Genomic DNA, 20,134 nt, shown 5'->3' with positions numbered 1-20,134 from the left:
CTTTCATTGCATACATGCTGATTTCAGCATCTTCTGTAGAATAGAATAAGAAAATATGTACAGCAATTATATAAGAAACTCCTACCTTCTCAAGACACAGTTTGGTTACTGTATTAACAGGATCTCACAATTTTGTCAGCAAACCACATTTAGTTACTAATAAGCCCCCCTATTTTGCTATGTTAGCTGCAAATACAGGATTATAGGTATGAAGGTAGCTTATGTGATTACTGATCACTCACAAAATTAGAGGTTATCAGAAATGATACTGAAGTGGTTACTTGGCTTTTTGCCTTCTAGAGGCTGAGGCTGGACTTTGGTGTATCCCTAGTAGAACCATTAAGTTTCTAAGAGACTCAGTTGACTAAAAGAGCAGGAAGTCTAGCCAGATATGACTCATTCTAGGAGTGCATCTCCTGCCTCTATTGTCGTCTGGTATTGAATTCATTTCTCACACAGCCCATCTTAATGTAACAAGAAAGACGGGATTTTTCATTCCTAAGCCCAAAATCTCATGAGCCCAAAGGCAGAGACTTTCCACATCTATGTATCCGTTTTGAGAATACTCTGATTAGTCCTGCCTGGGTTACATACCCACCATTGAATCAATTAGTGTATCAGAGGTGGGGATTTTGGCCAGCCTTGGATATACTCTCAGCCATTTTCCTGTGTGCAAGTGTGCGTGCTTGCATGCACACCAATGGTGTTTATATATGTGGGGGAGTGCATGGATGTTGAGGAGGACGCTCTAATCAACAGCTCCACCAGCACCTTGTAGGGTGTAGGAGGTGAGGTGGTATCATTCTCTTAGCAAGAGAAAAGTTCATTATAGCATATATAGAATATATTTATGAAAACCTCATTCCTCAAGGTCCAGCCAAAGTTTATCTTCCCTGTAAAACTTTCCTAATCACCAAGCCTGGAAACAGCTCCTTCACTGGTTGGTTGTACTTTATACTTTGCATTATTGCAGTGCACAGTGTATGCATGTTTTATCTCGTCTAGTGCTACTTGAAGTAGGGAAACTTGTTGAATCACTCTTAATGCCTTATAACTAATTACTTCATTGCAACATAGGCTCTAAATTTTTATTCAGTGAATTAATTCTTAAACTCTAAAGATGTTTTAAGGTTATGTTTGTAGTACTCAGTGGCACAAAATGGATTCATGTTTTGGCTGTAAATTCTTACCTATTCATAAGAGTTGATAGATCTCTTACCTGAAAACATTTCATGGTTCTTGGACCTTTCTTTTTTATTGTTACATGGAGTGAGCTTGTGTGTGAAATAAATCCAATACTAGAGGACAGAGGCCAAGAGATGCACTCCTAGATTACATTTCTGTTCTTTCTGGTGACTATAGTGAGCCTTGACTATAATAATCATTTCGTGCATTTGTCCATGGGGAAAATTCCCTCAGAATAAATATATTACTCCTGTATAAATAGTAACATTTTATTAAGGCCGTGTGGTCAGTGTTTTCTTTCTTAAAAAAAATGTAGTAGAATTGCTTATTTGGTGGAGAAATAAATTTTCTGAAAATGAATTTGCAAAGAAGAACGCAGTGACTTATCAGAATGATCAGTCTTTTCCCTATGGGTTAGCAGGTCCTTAATTAGTGAGCTTATTTGCATTTTAATTAGAACTCCAAGAGCACTGAAGGTTAGCAACATTGTTCTTAATTTCATAGCGTACTGTGTAACAGTGTACTATGTAACCAACAGGTAATACCGCAAAATGGTCTTTTTAAGAAATTTGTCTGTTGACTCATCCAAGAGGGGTCACTGGAAAACAAAATATAGCAAAAGAATCAAATTCAGATGTCTTAGGGTTCTCAAATTCCTTTAAGCTTGATGTAGCAAAATAGTTTTACTCTTTGAGCCCTTGAGCTGAAGTCTGGAAAGCCATGTTAAGTTTTTGAGTAAACAAATTGAAAAACAAGAAAATTATCTTAAAAAAACCAAACAAACAGTTCAAATGTGTTGCCTTTGAAGTTAACCACATTAGAGATTTGAACATTTTCTTGTTTTATAGGCATGACTGAGGAAGTCTTGGGTTCCTCCTAAAATAGAGTTTTTTAGAAATTGTTTTTCCTATGCAGAGCTGAGACCGTAGCTATCATTTTTAGTTCTTAGTTTTGGTGAAGATTAGAGCTGTTAAGCTGTAGAAGTGATGCAGATTTACACCCTTGGTTATGTCTCTGTTCTCACATACTCAAGATGAACTGATTATATTACATTTTAGCATGGGATAGCATGTTGATCCCATTCAAGTATACTGACAATTCTACTTTATCTTGTTTGTTTTACATAGCACTTGCTTATCCAAATATACAGAGCTGGATTGTTTAGATTTGAAATATTATAATAAAACATAGTTATATTATTAAATTAAGTAGTACTAAATGTTTAGTATTAAAAAGTAGTATTTTAGTAAAAAATAGCTTGAAAAGTTTTTTTTCTTTTTTTTTTTTTGAAGGTGTGGGAGTTAGCTTCCTCTCTACATGGTAGGTTTGACTTCTTTGGGTATATTCATCCCTCAGTTTGAATATTGTAAAGATGCTCTGTAGAGAAATATATAAATTTCTAGACTTACACTCACAAATCCTTAGAAATGGGAGCAATGTTAAGTTATCTTTGCCCAGCCTCCTGCATTAGACAGGAATCCCTTCGTTAGTACCCCTCTTCCCCTATTTGTGTAGCATTCCTCCCCTAGATTCAGCACAAATAAGGGAAAGGAGTACATTTTTTCACTAATGGAAAACACACACACACACACACGCACACACGCACACACGAGACCTTCGATCTCACTTCTATGTTGAAGCTTGAATAAACTACATTCCTTAGAAAACTTGTTAGTATCCTGTAGCTATCAAGTCAGATTCAGAGCTCTTTAAATGTAAATGATTTCTTGTTGGTCAAGATATTTCTTCTTTATACCCATAAAACAGGTTAAAGCAGGCTTTCCTAGCCTTTCCCTTTTAGAAGCTACTTTGGTATTTCCAAAGACTGCTTGGGAATGCTGGTGGGAGCAGGAATGGGAGGAGATGGCTAGGTGTGCAAATCCTGAGGTAGGGTAGGATCTTCTGTAGCTGAAGTTTCCAACAAATGGTGCTGAAGTGTGAAAACAACAGCAAATCTCAGTATTAGCCAGATGTGGCTTTGAAATGGTAATTTACAATTTCATGTGATTTTTGAAAACTCTGAACATGTTTTAGACTCTTGAGATTGTTGGTGCCTGAGGAGGTACTTAAAATCAAAGTCTGATATTTACATGGTTGTGTTGAGAGAATTGAAGCCCAGTGAAGTTAAATGTCAGTCAGGTAACAGCTAGTAAGTATCTGAGGTGAAATTTGATCTGAAGTCATAACTTGTCATTGTCTTACTTTCTAGAACAAGAAATGAAGTTTAATTTTTTTTTTTAAAGATAAAAATAACATATTTAGGACTTCCCTGGTGGTCCAGTGGTTAGGACTCCATGCTCCGAATGCAGGGGGCCTGGGTTTGATCCTTGGTCAGGGAACTATATCCCACATGCTACAACTAAGACCTGGCACAGCCAAATAAATAAATAAATGTTAAAAACAAACAAACAACATATTAAAGAATATGTCAAGCACTTTTACCTTTTCTTACAGGTCCTCACAAGGCCACCAGGTAACTGCCTTCATCTGAGGAAATAGACCCAGAGAAGTTAAGCATCCCTAAGTACTAAGCTCTCACTCTACACTCAGGACATCTGATTCACGTTTCTTGCTGTTTGTATTACACTATGAAGACACAAATTGAGAACGTGTCAAAGTGAATTCTGTATGTGCTAGATAAGCACACTATTTAAAGAAATTCTGTGGTGATGTGTTTAGTGTTTAGTAACCTTGTTTAGATTTTTGTCTTTCAAGTTCTCTTATTCACACATGTAGGTACCCCCTCCCCCCCCACCACCAAGAATAAATATCCCCTCGTGGGATATACTTAATTGTATGCTTTGTAATGGATTAACTCATTGAGCTTCAGTTTTGAGCAGGTTGTGTTTTCCGTTAAAAGCCTTGGGCAAACCAATTTTGCTTATGTTTAAGAGTTAAAATGTTCCAGTTAAAAGAACAATTTGTGGTAAGTTTTTATTTACTTTAGAGATTTTGCAATTTTCCCTGATATTGATAATTTGAATCTTATGACTTAGCATTATTAATTATTATAATTATATGGGATAACCATTACTGTTCACAGAGTTTAATATGCTCAAGATTATACAATAAGTGGCAGAGATAGGATTCAAACCTGAATCTGATTTATTTTTAGTGATTAGCTCAAATATTCAGGTATTGTATAAACAATAGAACAGGAATCAACAGTGATTTGTGTGATCAAAAAAAAAAAGCAAGCCCTTTGCTTCAAAAAATACTCCTGTGTTATATACGAAACAATTACTAGTAATCTGCTAAAAAGCTGTTAATCTTTTAATATTATTAATTCAAATGTTATGAAAATGTTCTACCAGATCTGAGATGGCAGTGATGAGAATTCTGTTTCATTAAAAATGACCTACAGCTACAATTAGTCTTGGACCTCATACCAAAAAAAAAAAAGCAACAGTTTTAAAGAAATGATAAAATGTTCAGTTAGCCTACTTTTAAGAATATGACTATAACATTTCATTAAGTTCAACTAATATTTAAAAACCTCAGTTTTATAATGCTTGATAACCAGAGGAAAAAGGAAGTAGGGATAGGAAAATACAGATCTGTGAAAAGAAGGGGGGAAGTAAAGGGAAGTGATAAAAAAGGAAAAGGCTCATTCCTCTTAGCTATTTCTGATTTCTACATAACTTCCAACATCAGACATCTCTGCTTTTCAACTTTTCACTCAGCTCTGAGGTGTGTATGTGAGTTTGTGAGAAGCTTCTTATTATGAACCTGTGGGCTGTTAGTGTGGGGCAAGGAAAAAGAGCTTTGTATTAGGAATCAGAACACCTGGGTCCTATTAAGGTTTCTGTCTAGATTTGTGTGAAATGAGTCGTACAGATTAAAATGCTTTTCAAACTAGATCATGAATCAATTTGGGTATAGAAAAAGTGGTATTTTATAAAAGGAAAATAGGAAAGGTCAATGCATTGAATATGGTAAGGGTAAGTATTGCTTTGTGAAACGTTTCCATTATGTATATTTATGGAGTATTAGTTGCAATGCAAAATATATTTTTCACAATGAGTTTGGTTTTCTGTCCTAAAATTTAGTGGCTTAAAAGAACAGCCATTTTACTAGAGTTCATGGTTTTGTGGGTCAGGAGTAGCTGGTTGATTCTTCTGCTCCATGTGCTATTGACTAGGATCACTTGGAGGTATTTAGCTGATAACAGGTCTGGTGTGGAGGGTACAAGTTGTCTTTACTCATTTGCCTGGTGTTTTGGTAGTGGTGGCTGGCAATCTTGGCTTAGCTGGGTTCCTCTCTTTCTCTGTGTGGCTTGAGGGCCTCTCCATGTGGTTTCCTCAACCTGGTAGTTGGACCTCTTAGATGGCAGCTCAGAGACCAAGGCAGGAGCTGGCAGTCCTTTAAGGCTAGCCTGGAATCTGGTCAAAGGAGTCATAGTTTAGCCCAGATTTAAGGGGAGGGGACATAGACTCTTGTCTCCTAGAAACTGTGGCCATTTTTAATCTGCCACAATTATTGTAAAATAATTTTGAAAACCGTGACTGAATTTATCCAACCTTTTAATTCTGTTATTGCCCTTTGAAAGATGATTAATTTCAATAGTCTACTCCCCTGCACCCCGCCACAGGTACCCCTAACATTGGAAAATGTGTCAATTTTTGATTTCAAAGTGCAGACTTTAATTTAAATATGTGTAGTATTTTTCCATGGAACTGTGAGTTTTAGGTTTTGTAGAAATAATTTAAGGTCTAAAAATTTCTGTGGAGTCTTAAGATAAGTTTGCTACCTAACACTACCTAAAAACTCTATTTGACATTGAGTAAGAATTGCCTTCTTACAATGCCTGAAGATAACATTTGGATTTAATTACTTCTTCCCTTCACATAGAGGCAGTCTGAAGCTGTTACGTTTTTTTGTTTTTTTTTGGCTGCGTTGGGCCCTCGTTGCGGTGCGCGGGCTTCTCATTGCAGTGGCTTCTCTTATTGCGGAGCATGGCGCGTGGGCTTCAGTAGTTGTGGCGCACGGGCTTAGTTGCTCTGCAGCATGTGGAATCTTCCCAGACCAGGGCTCGAACCCATGTCCCCTGCATTGGCAGGCGGATTCTTAACCACTGCGCCACCAGGGAAGCCTGAAGCTGTTATGTTTTTGTTGAAATCTGAAAAAGTGAGAAATCTGCTCCCACCAACCCCCATTCTACCCCTCAGTAAAGAAAACAAAGCCATTAAACGTTTTTGTTAAAAACCTACAAGTTGTTATCACAAGGAAAAATCTTTGTAACTATTTATGGTTATGGATGTTAACTAGACTTACTGTGATGATCATTTTGCAATATATACAAATACTGAATCATTACGTCTTACATCTGAAGCTAATATAATGTTACATGTCAATCATACCTCAAAAGAAAGCATTAATTCTTGTAAAATGCAGGTTTTGTGGTGTACTGTATCTTTAGGTGACAGAGTGGTTTCCAGAAGAGGACTGTTCCCTGTGACAGAGCTGTAGGGATTTGTGGAAATGTCCATGTCAGAATATCTGCCCATATTTGGAATATTAATAGCACTTTCTTAAGATATAAGCAAAAGGATTTATCTTCTCATACCCTTGGCTATTTAGAATCCCAGATGTTGAAGCAGTGTTTGGGTGTAACCCCTGGCTTTTGGGGAATGGGTTGGGCTGGTTGTTTGACCAGTTATGCTGCAGAGTCATTCTTCTTTGCCTCTGTCTGCAGAAAAATGTCCTGTTTTTCAGATAAACCACATTCATCTTAAATGCTCCTCCACCCCAGGCTCTTTTTTTCCCACCGAGGAAGACATGATGGTGGTCAAGATTTCCTTCAAAGTAATTAAGGAGGAGAATGTGAAAAATGATAAGAGCTTTAGAATGAAATTCTGTGGATTTAGATGCCAGTATTTAAAAATAACTATTTAAACCCACCCCCAAATGAAATGGGAGAACTTATGTGTATTTTAAACTTATAAACAGGCATATGAGGATAAATGGTTTATAAGTTATAGATGCTTAGTTACACCAAAATATCAATTTTTGGAATAATATTATATATACATACATACCTATGTACATACTTTGTGTATGTGAACATATATCAAACCCTGATATTGGTAGTCCCATCACATTGCATTTCTTTTTTTTTTTTTTTTTGCGGTACGCGGCCTCTCACTGTTGTGGCCTCTCCCCGTTGCGGAGCACAGGCTCCGGACGCGCAGGCTCAGCGGCCATGGCTCACGGGCTTAGCCGCTCTGCGGCATGTGGGATCTTCCCGGACCGGGGCACGAACCTGTGTCGAACTCTCAACCACTGCGCCACCAGGGAAGCCCCAGACTCCATTTCTTGATGAACTTATGTAACTATTGAGGCAATAAAAAAAATTTGTTCTTAACGTTTCCCGTACCTGATTCTCTCATATATGTAATGAATCATTAGGAAATCTGCACAATGACCCACCCCAAAAGCTAATGATCCTTCCCCTTTAACTTGAGATTACATGACCACATTAAGTAACCACTGATCTCCATTGAAAGCACTCCAAGGAATGCTATGGTATATATACTATATTTATATATATAATTTTAATTCTACTTGACTGTTGTGCTGCATAAGGAAAGACACTTCAAAGATTACATTTTTCCCAATACAACAGTTTTGGTGGGCTCTTTGCACTTCTCTCCATCCCAGGTTTCCCAGTAACACTGAGACTACTATCACTACCACTTCCACCACCATCACCACTGTATAAACTTCCAAGTCTTCCAATTTTAAATATCTAGTTATTGCAGAAAAGCAGTCTACCCTATTTCCACAAGGAGGGGTTTCACTCTAAATATTTCACTATTTTTCTCTGCACCCTGAAATCCAATTTCAGGTCAGTCTTTAGGCAGATGAGAGCCAGTGCCAGTCTGTGTCCTGTCCCACAGACTGTGAGAGAAGGTGGCCCTCTGCCCATGTAGTAGGGTGGAAGATAGGACCTTCAAATCTAGGTCAGTCCTCATCAGTGGGGACTATGAAATTGCTGGTTCCTATTATTAGGATACTCTGTTAGAGAGAAAAAAAAACCAAAAAAACATTGAATAAAAGAAAACTTTATAAACCAGTTCCATCATTTCTAAAGCAACCCATTAGAAATTTCTATTTCTTAGGACTCTTTTTGGATAAAACTGCATGTTTAATTTGAGACTACATTTATTTTTACTCTTATATAGTAGAACATGATAGGCACTAGGGGTTAGAGGATATACCCAAGGACTAATATAAGTTAAAAAAAATTATTTTTTGTTTTACAGTGGAACCTTTTGTGGACATTTGTGGTTTCAATTTATGAGTCTTGAAAGATCTTGATAAGAAATAATTTGTAATTTTACTAAAGCCTAAATTTGATTTGCACAAAGTGAATGGCTGGGGTGGGAGATTTACTTAGTTTTATAGTAAATTTAACCACTTGCTATTAATTGTGTGCCCCTAAATTCTTGCAGAGTAAAAAAGATGTTTTTCTTTGTCAACAATCAGTCTTGTGATTTTGACAGAAATGAAATTGTGGTTGAAATTTTTAAAAATGAAGAGGTCTAAGAAATGATTCTTGGTGGCAATTAGGAGTCTTGGCTAAATTAAAGACAAAAACGGCAGATTCATTGCCTTCTCAGATTTAATCTATGAATAAGCACATATGGAAATAAAGGAAGCAATTTCTGAAAGTATTTCATATGATGCTCCGGCTAGTAAGAAAGCTGTTACCGGACTACTACATCTTACGGGTGGAAGTCATAGTGTGGTGTTCTGAAATTTGGGTGTTTATAAAAGTCTCAGACTTATGTCAGTCTGTCTTGGGTTTACTTTGGTAACACTGTACAATGTTAATTAGCCCCAGTTCTGGAGTCAGGCTACCAGAGTTTGGATTTCTGTTCTGTAACGTGTGACTTTCAGCAAATTATTTAACCTCTTTGAGCTTCAATTTCTTCAAATGTAAAATGGTGATAATAAAAAATCTTCTGATAAGGTTTTTGTAAATTCAAATAAGGTAGTACTTGAAACATATATAGCATGGTGTCTGGCACATATTAAACACTCATTAAGTTTTACATGTTATTTTAATTATATACATATTTAGTGGCTGCTGGCAGGTGACTGCTAAGGTAGAATGGTTGCCCTCTTAGGGTGTTGTTCAAATGAAACTGCATATACAATTCTGGACAACTATTTTTAGTCTATTAATAGAAAACAGTAGGCACTACAGAGTAAGGAAGACTAGAAAGAAAAATCTGTTTCCCAAGTCTTTATCTCTATCCCCGACCTCCCCTGGAACTTGTCCTTTGAACTTCTTTCTTGTCTTTCCCTTTTATCTCAGTAACAGCAGCGCCATTTACTCAATTTAGTCCAAAGTTACCCAATTTAGTCTAAAATCTAGGAGTTACTCTTGACTCCTTTATTTTCCTTAGTCCCCCATATTCCTGTCATTCTATTGGATTGGACAAAAAGTTCCTTCGGTTTTTAAGTAAAAAAAGACACACTTTCCATTTTCACCAAGAACTTTATTGAACAATGTATTCCCCATTTTGTTCCACTACCTTCTGCCATATTTCATGCAACTTCATAATGCCATCTTCCCAAAACTTTTTATCTTTTTGAGCAAAAAACCGTTCCAGGTACCTTTTACAGTCTTCCAGGGAATTGAAATTTTTTCCATTAAGAATTTTGTAAAGACCGAAATAGATGGAAATCTGAAGGTGCAATGTCTGGTGAATACGGCAGATGAATCAGAACTTCCCAGCCAAGCTGTTACGGTTTTTGCCTGGTCATCAAAGAAACATGTGGTCTTGTGTTATCCTGATGGAAGATTATGTGTTTTCTGTTGACTAATTCCAGACCATTTTCGTTGAGTGCTGCTTTCAGTTGGTCTAATTGTGGGTGGTACTTGTTGAAATTAATCGCTTGGTTTTCCAGAAGGAGCATATAATAGAGGACTCCCTTCCAATCCCACCATATACACATTGCCTTCTTTTGATGAAGACCAGCCTTTGGTGTGGTTGGTGGTGCTTCATTTCGCTTGCCCCATGATCACTTCCATTCCACATTATTGTACAGTATCCACTTTTCATCACCTGTCCCAATTTGTTTTAAAAACGGAATGTTTTTGTTATGTTTAGGTAGAGAATCGCATGTGGAAATACGGTCAAGAAGGTTTTTTTTGCTTAACTTATGTAGAACCCAAACATCAAAGCGATTAACATAACCAAGCTGGTGCAAATGATTTTCAACACTTGATTTGGATATTTTGAGTATGTCAGCTATCTCCTGTGTGGTATAATGTCGATGGTTCTCAATTAACCTCTTGATTTGATCGCTATCAACTTCAGCTGTTCTACCCAACCGTGGAGCATCGTCCATGAGAAATCTCCAGCATGAAATTTTGCAAACCACTTTTGACACATTCGATCAGTCACAGTACCTTCTCCATACACTGCACAAATCTTTCAGTTGCGTTTTTACCTTTCTTGAAATAATAAAGCATAATATGCTGAAAATGTTGCTTTCTTTCTTCCAACTTCAATATTAAAATGGCTACACAAAAATTCACCGATTTTGATACGTTTTTTTTTTAATGCACTCTGATATGACAGCTGTCACAATATAATCTAACAAAATTGTTTCGAATGAAGTTAAAGACAACTAAAGGCTACTAGAGCCATCTTATGGAAAAAACCGAAAGAACCTTTTGGCCAACCCAATACCTCCAAAATGTCCATTTACTTCTTTCTATGTCCACCACTATCTTCATTGTTCAAACCACAATTATTTGTCATCTTTATTACTGTGATAGGCTTTTAATTTAGTCTTTCTGCTTTCATGCTCCTTTGATCCATTCTCTACACTATAACCAGGTTGATCTTTTAAGACAAGATCAGATCACGTCATTCCTCTGTTTAAAACTTAATTACAGTGGCTTCCTGTCTTGCTTATAACAAAGTCTAAACTTCTTAGGCTCATCAAAACTAAGACGTTCTGCTTCTTTCTCTAACCACAACCTTTTGTCCCTCCCCTTTTTTTCACACTGGGCTTCCAGTTATTTTAGTGCTGTCTGTCTGTCTGGAAACCCTTCCCCCACCTTGCTCTTCCTTGTCATTCAGTTTTCTACTGGAGATCTTCCCTGACTACCCACTCTAAAGGAGCCTTTCTCTGTGTTATCCGCTGGGCTTAATTCTCTGCATAGCACTTAATGTTCATTTAATGTTCTTGTTTATTTGATTATTTATCTATATCTCCTCACTAGAATATCAGTTCTATAAGGGCAGTACATGTTCTTGGTCATTGCTGAATCTCCAGTGTATTGAGTAGTAGAGAAGATCTCAATAAATATTTGTTGAGTTAATGAGTGATTGATTCCTTTTTTTTTTTTTTCTTTTGGCTGCACGGCAGCTTGTGGGATCTTAGTTCCCTGACCAGGGACTGAATCCGTGCCCTCAGCAGTCAAAGCGTGGAGTCCTAACCACTGGACTGCTAGGGAATTCCCAAGTGATTGATTCCTAAAAGCTTTTTTGTGAAGTACCGGATTTATGGTAAAATAAAAACAAGAAAAATCTTTTATATAGAAAATATATTTCATAAGGTTACCAGCAATACTTCGGGTAGCGCTGTTTATACTGTGATGTCCTTTTTACATTTTTATGTTAAAATGCCCTTTTGTGAAATGATAGTGATATATTCAATTATATAGTTTCAAAATATATTCTTGGCAGCATAAATAATTGGGAAGCACTGTTGTCCCATACTTCTATTTTTTTATTTTATTTTTTAAAGAATCAATTATTTATTTATTTATTTATTTTTTGCTTGCATTGGGTCTTCGTTGCTGCATGCCAGCTTCCTCTAGTTGCCGCGAGTGGAGGCTATTCTTCGTTGCAGTGCATGGGCTTCTCACTGCAGTGGCTTCTCTTGTTGCGGAACACGGGCTCTAGGCACGCGGGCTTCAGTAGTTGTGGCACGCGGGCTCAGTAGTTGTGGCTCGCGGGCTCTAGAGCACAGGCTCAGTAGTTGTGGCACATAGGCTTAGTTGCTCCGCAGCATGTGGGATCTTCCCCGACCAGGGCTCGAACCCATTTCCCCTGCATTGGCAGGTGGATTCTTAACCACTGCACCACCAGGGAAGTCCCTGTCCTATACTTTTAGATTGGAAATTTTCTTTGACTTTTAAAGATTTGTGGTTCACTGAAAATATAGAAGCACTGTGTAGGTGTTCTTGGGAGGGAGTTTTGCTAAGAATTCTTAGTAAGTAAAGTTCAGTCAATCAAATGTTATTATATTCTTCAAATTCTCCTGGGAAATAAATTGTCAGGTTCCATTTAAAGATTATATTGTTTGAATATGTCACGTCAAAGTGAAATGTGACATGAGAATCTATCGATAATAATTAAAAGGAAATAAAAATAGTGAACCTCTTTTAATATTTTTTTGGGTAATTTAGCAATGTTTCTTTGAATAACTTTGTCCATAATGAAAACTAAGTAAAATTGCGAGTGTTTTATTTTCATTAAAACTGATCAACTCTTAAAAAAGCAACCCAATTTGTATTGTCACAAGTGGACAGTTTTTTTCTTCCACTGTCCATTAAGAACTGAAACGGACCTGAGATGTCACCTGTAACAAACTACCTGGTGTTTCAGATAAGGAAACTGATGGTCAAAGGACACACATTTTTTTGGTAGGCCTAGGATTAGAATTCCCATCTCTTTATTCTCCGGCTCCTGAACTTTACTCTGTGGCACTAATTACTTTAGGGAGACAAGTCTTAAGAAATTTCTCTTTTTGGAATATGGTATAGATTGCTTTAAAATCTTATTTTATCAGTATTTTCTTTTCTTTTTTTAAATATTTATTTCGTTGCACCGGATCTTAGTTGTGGCAGTGGACTCCCCAGTTGCAGCATGTGAACTCTTAGCTGTGGCATGCATGTGACATCTAATTCCCCGACCAGGGCTTGAACCCTGGCCCCCTGCATTGGGAGTCTTAACCACTGTGCCACCAGGAAAGTCCCAGTATTTTCATTCATATGAAATGAGGAGATGTATTTTTAAGTAACATGCAGGGAAGATATTCCACATTCAATCTTGTGACAGCTGGCTTCTTAAAGGCTGTGCAAAGCTCTAAAAGTGGTACTTATGCTTTTAATTTTTGTCAAGTTAAGATTTAAAATTAAACAAGAAAATCATAGACATTTTATTGTTATTCCTGTATTAAAGAATCTTTACACATGAAAAATGAGACATTTGTAAAGTAAGCCTAATTCCTCTAAAAATAAGGGTAGTTTTGATGGTTGTGATCTAAAAAGACACAGGTTTTAAAAAAGCAGGAATAAGTTTTGTATTTTTAAATCATTTCAGAAAGACCATTAAAATTTAATAATACAAAAATTTTATGCTAATAAAACCAACATGTAGTAGAAAATTTATAAAGCAGATCAATATAAAGTCAAAACGACACATAATTCTACTTTCCAGAGAATCCAGTAATAATATTTTGGTATGTTTCTTTCCAGTTTTTTTCTGTGTATATACGGCATATATATATTTTTTAACATAGTCAAGATTATACTCTACATTCTTTTTGTTGGATTGTTTTGCTTTTTTCACTTAAGATTATATCATGAGCATTTTCCTCTGTCCTTAAAAAGTCTATGAAAACATTTTATAGTAGCTTCATAACATTCTTCTATAATTTATTTAACCATTATTCTATTTTTCCTTATTTAGGGATATAATACATTTTTGCTATTAATGTGAAAGGAATAACTAGGTATACACATCTTTGTTCATGTTCTATTTTATCTATTATAGTTGCCTATAAAGTGGAATTGGTGACACATTGCCACAAAGCTTTCTAGAAATGTACTAATATATGAAAATACTTGTTTTATTGCACGCTTAACAAACTGGTTGTGTTTGAAGAGAACTTTGCTATTATTTTGGGTTTGGAAGCATTTGTTGAAAAGGTTAGTCTACATATTTGTTGTGCTATCCGTAAACATATTTATTTAACTATTTGGCGTTAGCTATCTAGGTGCTTTTAGTGGCAGACTAACCACATGATTAGATAAAGTAGATAGAATATTTACTTATCTATCTTTCCAAGAGCAAACTGTTCTGACCCACTGATCTTGATTCAACTATTTGAATTAGAAGAAAGTTAATGAAGGTTAATAATTCAAATTGACTGCTTTTCCCTAAAGCGAAGAATAGGGTTGAAATAAATTGCTTAAAAAATTGATTGAAAGAGTCTTTTAGTGGTTACTCGGTAGCTAACTTTGTGTGTGTGTGTGTGTGTGTGTGTGTGTGTGTGTGTGTGTTTGAGAAAAATTGGGTGGAGGAGAAAAAAAGCCTGAAAGGCTGAGGAAAGGAACGTGCTGTGAATTAAAAAAGCTGCTGCCTTTATTTGGAAAAACATGTCTTTTATCTCTACCTGATTGACTCTGAAAGAACAATCACACATGAGCCCTGTTTACTGAAATAGCATTTTTGTATCTGCTGAAATGAACTGTTACCTAAGTACATTTTAAGTAATACACTTTTTGAAAGTTGTGTTGACTGATTATGAGTAAAAAAACCAAAGTTTTGATTGTTAGATGCAAAGTGTCACTACTCAAAAATAAGTAGCTTTTAAAAAATCTTTGAATGTGATACGGCTTTAATTTGATTGAATATTTGAGTATTGCAGGCTTTTATCGTCCCTTAATGACATAGAATATACTGTATTTGTTAAAAAGCAAAGTTTCAAATCTAGCTGTTTTGGTACCACAATTAGTTTTTTGTTAAAAATCAAAAATAGGAGTCAACAAAGTATGTTAGGCATGTGTGAAAGTTCATTTATTTTTCACAAGGCCGAGTGCATGTTAGCTTTCATATCATGCTTCCCAGAGATGTAATTTTAAGAAATGTGGTAACAACGAAGTAATAATCATGTCATGTGCTGAGGACTCTATTAGACTTTACTAGAATTAAGTTTTAATCTTCCCATTGCCCTGAAAAGCATGTAATGTGTAAACCGAGGGACACATAGGTTAAGAACCAGCCCAAGGTCATGTAGGAAGTCAAGCAGGGGTTCCAAGTCACTTCTGTCTTGCTACCTTTACAATCTTGCTACTTCCCTTTACAACCTTGCTACTTAGCATGGCCCACGGACCAGAAGCAATTGGCAAAATCTGGGAACATAAAGGAATGCAAAATCTTGACCATAGAGACTTGCTGAATCAAACCTTTATTTTAACAAGATCACTCAAGTGATGTGTATGTATATTAAAGTTTGAAAAGCACCATACTCCATCCCATATTAAAAGTTACATGGAGGTTTTGAAATTTGTTCTAAGGATTATTCCTGGTGTTACTTTAGTTCATGTGGGTTATCTATTAACATTTTCCATGAGAGGAGGAGGCAAACTGTTGAATTAGTCAGTGTCTCCCCTGCTTCAAATTGCTATTCTGCAGCTGCTTTGATTCAGATCTTGTTTAATCCAGAGGAACAAATGACTACTTCTGCTTGTGGACATTTGGTCAAAGTCCCAAAGTATAGCTCTGTTTTTAATAGCCTTTACTCATGGACTGAACACATCAAATTTATAGTACATGGCTTCATTCTAGATAGGATTTTCCAAACTAAAGAGAAAAATGCTAAAAAAAAAAAAAGCATTTTCAAAGGAAACTTGAAATCCTTTGGAATACTTGATGTTTCAGATGGTTAGTAAGGAATGAGGGATTTGTATAAATTGGTCTTTACTAATTTCATTTAGTGAGCATAATTATTCTGTCATGGGGCAATGATAGGTAAGAAAAAAGCAAGGCTAACTTAGTAGAACAGCACTGTCAGGTAGAAATATAATGCAAGACATAAAATTAAAAAATTTCTAGTAGTCACATTAAAAAAGTAAAAAGAAACAGTTTAAATTAATCTTAATATATTTTATTTAACCCAGCGTAGCTAAGTATTATTTCAACATGTAATCAGTACAAAATTTATTACTGAGATATTCTGTATTTTTTTTGTACTAAGTCTTGAAAAATTCAGTATGCATTTTATATTTACAGTGTCTCAGTTTGGATGCTAAATTTTTCGCAGTTAAAAGGTGAAATGTAGTGCAATGAAAACAAAATTGTGTTTAATGGAAAAATATTTTACCTTTTGGTTTTAAAATTTAAGCTAATTAAAATTAAATAAAAATTCAGTTCCTTCAGTCACAGTATGCAGAATTCAGTATCACATGTTGGATCGTGTTTTTTTTTTAATTTATTTACTTTATTATTTATTTATTTTTGGCTCGTTGGGTCTTCGTTGCTGTGCGGGCTTTCTCTAGTTGCCGCGAGCGGGGCTACTCTTTGTTGTGGTGCACGGGGCTTCCCATTGTGGTAGCTTCTTTTGTTGCAGAGCGTGGCTCTAGGTGCGCGGGCTTCAGTAGTTGTGGCACGCTGGCCCAGTAGTTGCGGCTCGCGGGCTCTAGAACACAGGCCCAGTAGTTGTGGCTCACGGGTTTAGCTGCTCTGCAGCATGTTAGATCTTTCCCCATGGGGGCTTGAACCCATGTGTCCTGCAGTGGCAGGTGAATTCTTAACCACTGGGCCACCAGGGAAGCCTTGGATTGTGTTTCTAACGTAAGTGATTTCACACTTATGGACTTGATCACCATCCAGATGGTTAGTAAATGAATGCCACTGGAGGTTGTGGTCTGTTTATATAAATATTTGCACAGAGCATAAAGAGGGAATAAAAAAAGCTATTTAGGTCATAAAGCGTTTACTGATTATCCTCCATTCTACCCTTCCTGCAGTTGGAATTGATTTACCTGTCTTTTTATTTATTTATTTATTTATTTATGTATGTTTGGCTGTGTTGGGTCTTGACACATCGAACCGTGTCCCCTGCATTGGCAGGCGGATTCTTAACCGCTGCACAAGGAAAGCCTTTTACCTTTTATTAGTGGTTCAGAATCAGTTTCTTAAATCCTTTAACCCCCACTAAATTGTAAGGCTAGCTCCAAGAGTTAGGGTTCTTCCAATTTTTTCCCTATGGCATTAGATGCTTACTTCAGAGCGCTTCGTACTTTTCAGAAAAGTGAGGAAGTCTGACAATTAGTATGTCAAGCAGGATAGTCTGAGTGGGCTAGTTTGGCCCAGAGGTTTTAAAACTTTACACGTGTACCTGGATCACCCGGGAACTTGCTAAAAATACCAATGTATGGGCCTCACCTTTCTAGGTTCTGATTCACAGGTTTATAGTGAGACCATGGACACTTCTGTATTAAATAACTTGTTTTAAGTGTTTCTGAAGTTCAAAAACGTTTGGGGACCACAAGACTCAGCATTTGACTCTTAAAGGCTGCGAGTTCGAATTAAGACATGTGCTGCTGTTGCCACGCGATCGATTCTACCCGGACTGAGGTTTCCCAGGCGGCTGCTGCTTTTCTGCAGATGGTTTTTCAGGCTGTTAAACCCCATCCCCAAAGACTGCCCTGACTCCGTCCCTGTCCCAAGTCCTGTTAAGGCGACCTGGGCTGGCCGAGGTAGACAGGGCCATGTGACTGATAAGCCGGTTGCCTTTCGGAGCGGCCATTTTTGAGGCGGGCACCCATCCTCGTGCCCCGTAAGCCAGGAGTGTGTGGGGGGGAACTCTGTTACCAGGACTCAAGATGGCCACCGCGCCCGCTAGCCAGCCCGCTAGCCCGCGCGCCGGCAGGAGACGCGCGGGCGGCTTGCAGTTGCCCGAGGCGGCCTGGGCTAGTCTCGGGCCGCGGGCCCGGGGCGGAGCGCCCGCCCCTTCCGGGCTCGGCCAATCAGCGCGTGCGGCCGGCTCAGCGGGGGCCGCCCGCGCGCCGGGTATGTGAGGACGCGCTCCCCGTCGCTGAGTGCCTGAGCCCAGGAGCAGTGGCTGTGGTACCTGCTGCTGCCGCCCGTGCGGACGCAGAGCATCGGACGCGAACGCTGTTGCGTGGGGCAAGAAGGTGAAGCCATGACGGCCATCAGGTAATGAGACAGAGCGGCAGCTTAAACTGCGCGCTTGCTGGGCATTAGCCTCCTGGCTGCCGGAGAACTGTCGCCCCTTCTCTTGGGTGTTGTGGAGCCTCCCAATGCCACCGGTCCCCCTCATGTTGGAGGCTCTCTCTGCACTTTTCATTTGGTCATTTCTGCCTTCCTCAGAAGTTTTGGGGGCTGAGGCACATGGCGGAGCCCTGCGAGCAGCCGCACCGCTGAGGTGACCCTTACCCAGATTACAGGGTTTGAAGCTTGCAGGTGAGCGTAGTGGGTTTCTCGTGAAAATGTAGCTATTTTCCCTCCCCCGGGATAGCCCGAGGCCTGGGGAAGTGTGACGTGCACAGGGCGTGTCCATGCCCGCGTGTCATGCCCTCTGACAACTTCGTTGGTGGCCCAGTGCAGACCTGCAAAGTTGGCCGTTTGATGCAGGTAGATTGCCCCCAAGTTGTGAAATTGTGTGTCCCAAAAATGCTTATGACTGGAATTAGTACTCTGGTTCCCCAGGTACCATCTGTTTACCTACTTTTATCTGAGAGTCACACGCAATGTGGGTTTTATGAGGTGGTAGGTATACAATGAGAGCAATAAAAGAGAGGCTTCCTTCAATTGCTCTTCCAGAGTTTGGAAGGTTCTTTTTTGGTAATGGCGACAGGATAATGGCCCTGTCCAATGTCTGCGGGTAGCACTGACTGAATGTTTACCTTATGCTGATGAAACTATTTATAAAAAGAGGTAAATTGCCTTATTTACTCAGTGTTCTGAACTGCCTCTTTTAAAGTAGACCTTGGCCTTCATTGTCCCAGAGAAAGGGAGGCCCCAGCACAAATGTGAAGAGAATAAAATTAGTTAAATTTTGGTTTATGAGCTTCCAGCAGCCTAAATCGTGGTGATTTAATGGTTTCTCAGTGGTGAATTTGACTACACAGTGTTTAAGAAATGACTCGAGAACCTGACCCTCAGGGAAGTTAAAGTAAGACGTAACTGTGCTGAACTGGGATGCAGTTTCTCTTAAATTGCGTAATTCTATATTAACACAAAGAGTATTTACCTCATTATGCAGAAGGAGGAATTGGGGTACTGAAATGTGGAGATCAACATGGAAAGATTTCACAATAAATTGTATTGGGACATATAAGTCTATATTTTAATGCTAACAGTATTTTACGATGAATTAGGATTATGCTGTTAAACCTAGTCACTGCTCCCTCTCCCCACTCCCAACTCCCATCATTGTAGCCGACTACTAATTAGGAGTGTGGGTCAAATACTGTCTATGTTAAGGGACACTTCTTATGTGGACTGGATATTAATCCATCATCATATTCCTGGCTACTCTTCAGTGGAGAAAAACCCAAATATAAAGCTTCTGCCGCTCGGCCAGTGACAGTAGGATGTATTTTTTAAGGTAGGGGTAGAATGGTGGTTGTATTAAAATTTAAAGGTTAATACCAGCCTTATTTGACTTGTGGAAGGATAGATAACTACTAATAGTTACATTTATCCTTGTTTCTTCAGATGTTAGTCTACATTTTACATAGACTTCAACTATAGTGACATGACTCAAAAAAAGATTTTTAGATATTATCTAAACCCAGCTACCACATTTATACCTGAGGAAACTGAGACCAAGAAGACTTGAGTGCCTTGTGCAAAATCAGTGGCAGAGTTAGGAACTGAATCCAGATATCCATTATACAGTGCTCTGCATGATACCTTTATAAAAACAACATACTACTTAAATTTCCTGAAAAAACTGCTTCTGTGAACAAAAATTTTAGAGTATTCTGAGAGACAGCTATAGTAACTCTCTTGCTTTCCTGTAGTCCTCCAAGGAACTTAATAACTTAGGTTTAGGAGTAGGCAGGGAGACTACTGAAGTTGAAGCAACTCTATATATGTGGTGACAGTTTTAAAATGGTTTGGTAATCCTACAGATACCAGCTGGTTCCCAGTGAGGACTGCAT

General features: G+C 38.0%; 1 protein-coding gene across 4 annotated transcripts in view; it reads left to right on the top strand.

The window, feature by feature from the left end:
• The window catches only part of ADK (adenosine kinase), a 487,490-nt gene that overhangs the window by 8,083 nt on the left and 459,273 nt on the right, over nt 1-20,134 (top strand). The window contains exon 1 of one of the 4 annotated variants that reach the window (XM_082854022.1): nt 18,034-18,161. The exons of the other annotated variants lie outside the window; for them this stretch is intronic. Coding sequence (XP_082710148.1) covers nt 18,148-18,161 — 14 coding nt within the window. The 5' untranslated portion in view covers nt 18,034-18,147. Of the gene's footprint in view, nt 1-18,033; nt 18,162-20,134 lie in introns of those variants that run through there. 4 annotated transcript variants of the gene reach the window in all.

Source organism: Leucopleurus acutus (assembly GCF_964270905.1).
Source record: "Leucopleurus acutus genome assembly, chromosome: 14".
Taxonomy (NCBI): Eukaryota; Metazoa; Chordata; class Mammalia; order Artiodactyla; family Delphinidae; genus Leucopleurus; species Leucopleurus acutus.
This window is presented reverse-complemented; position numbering and strand designations above follow the sequence as displayed.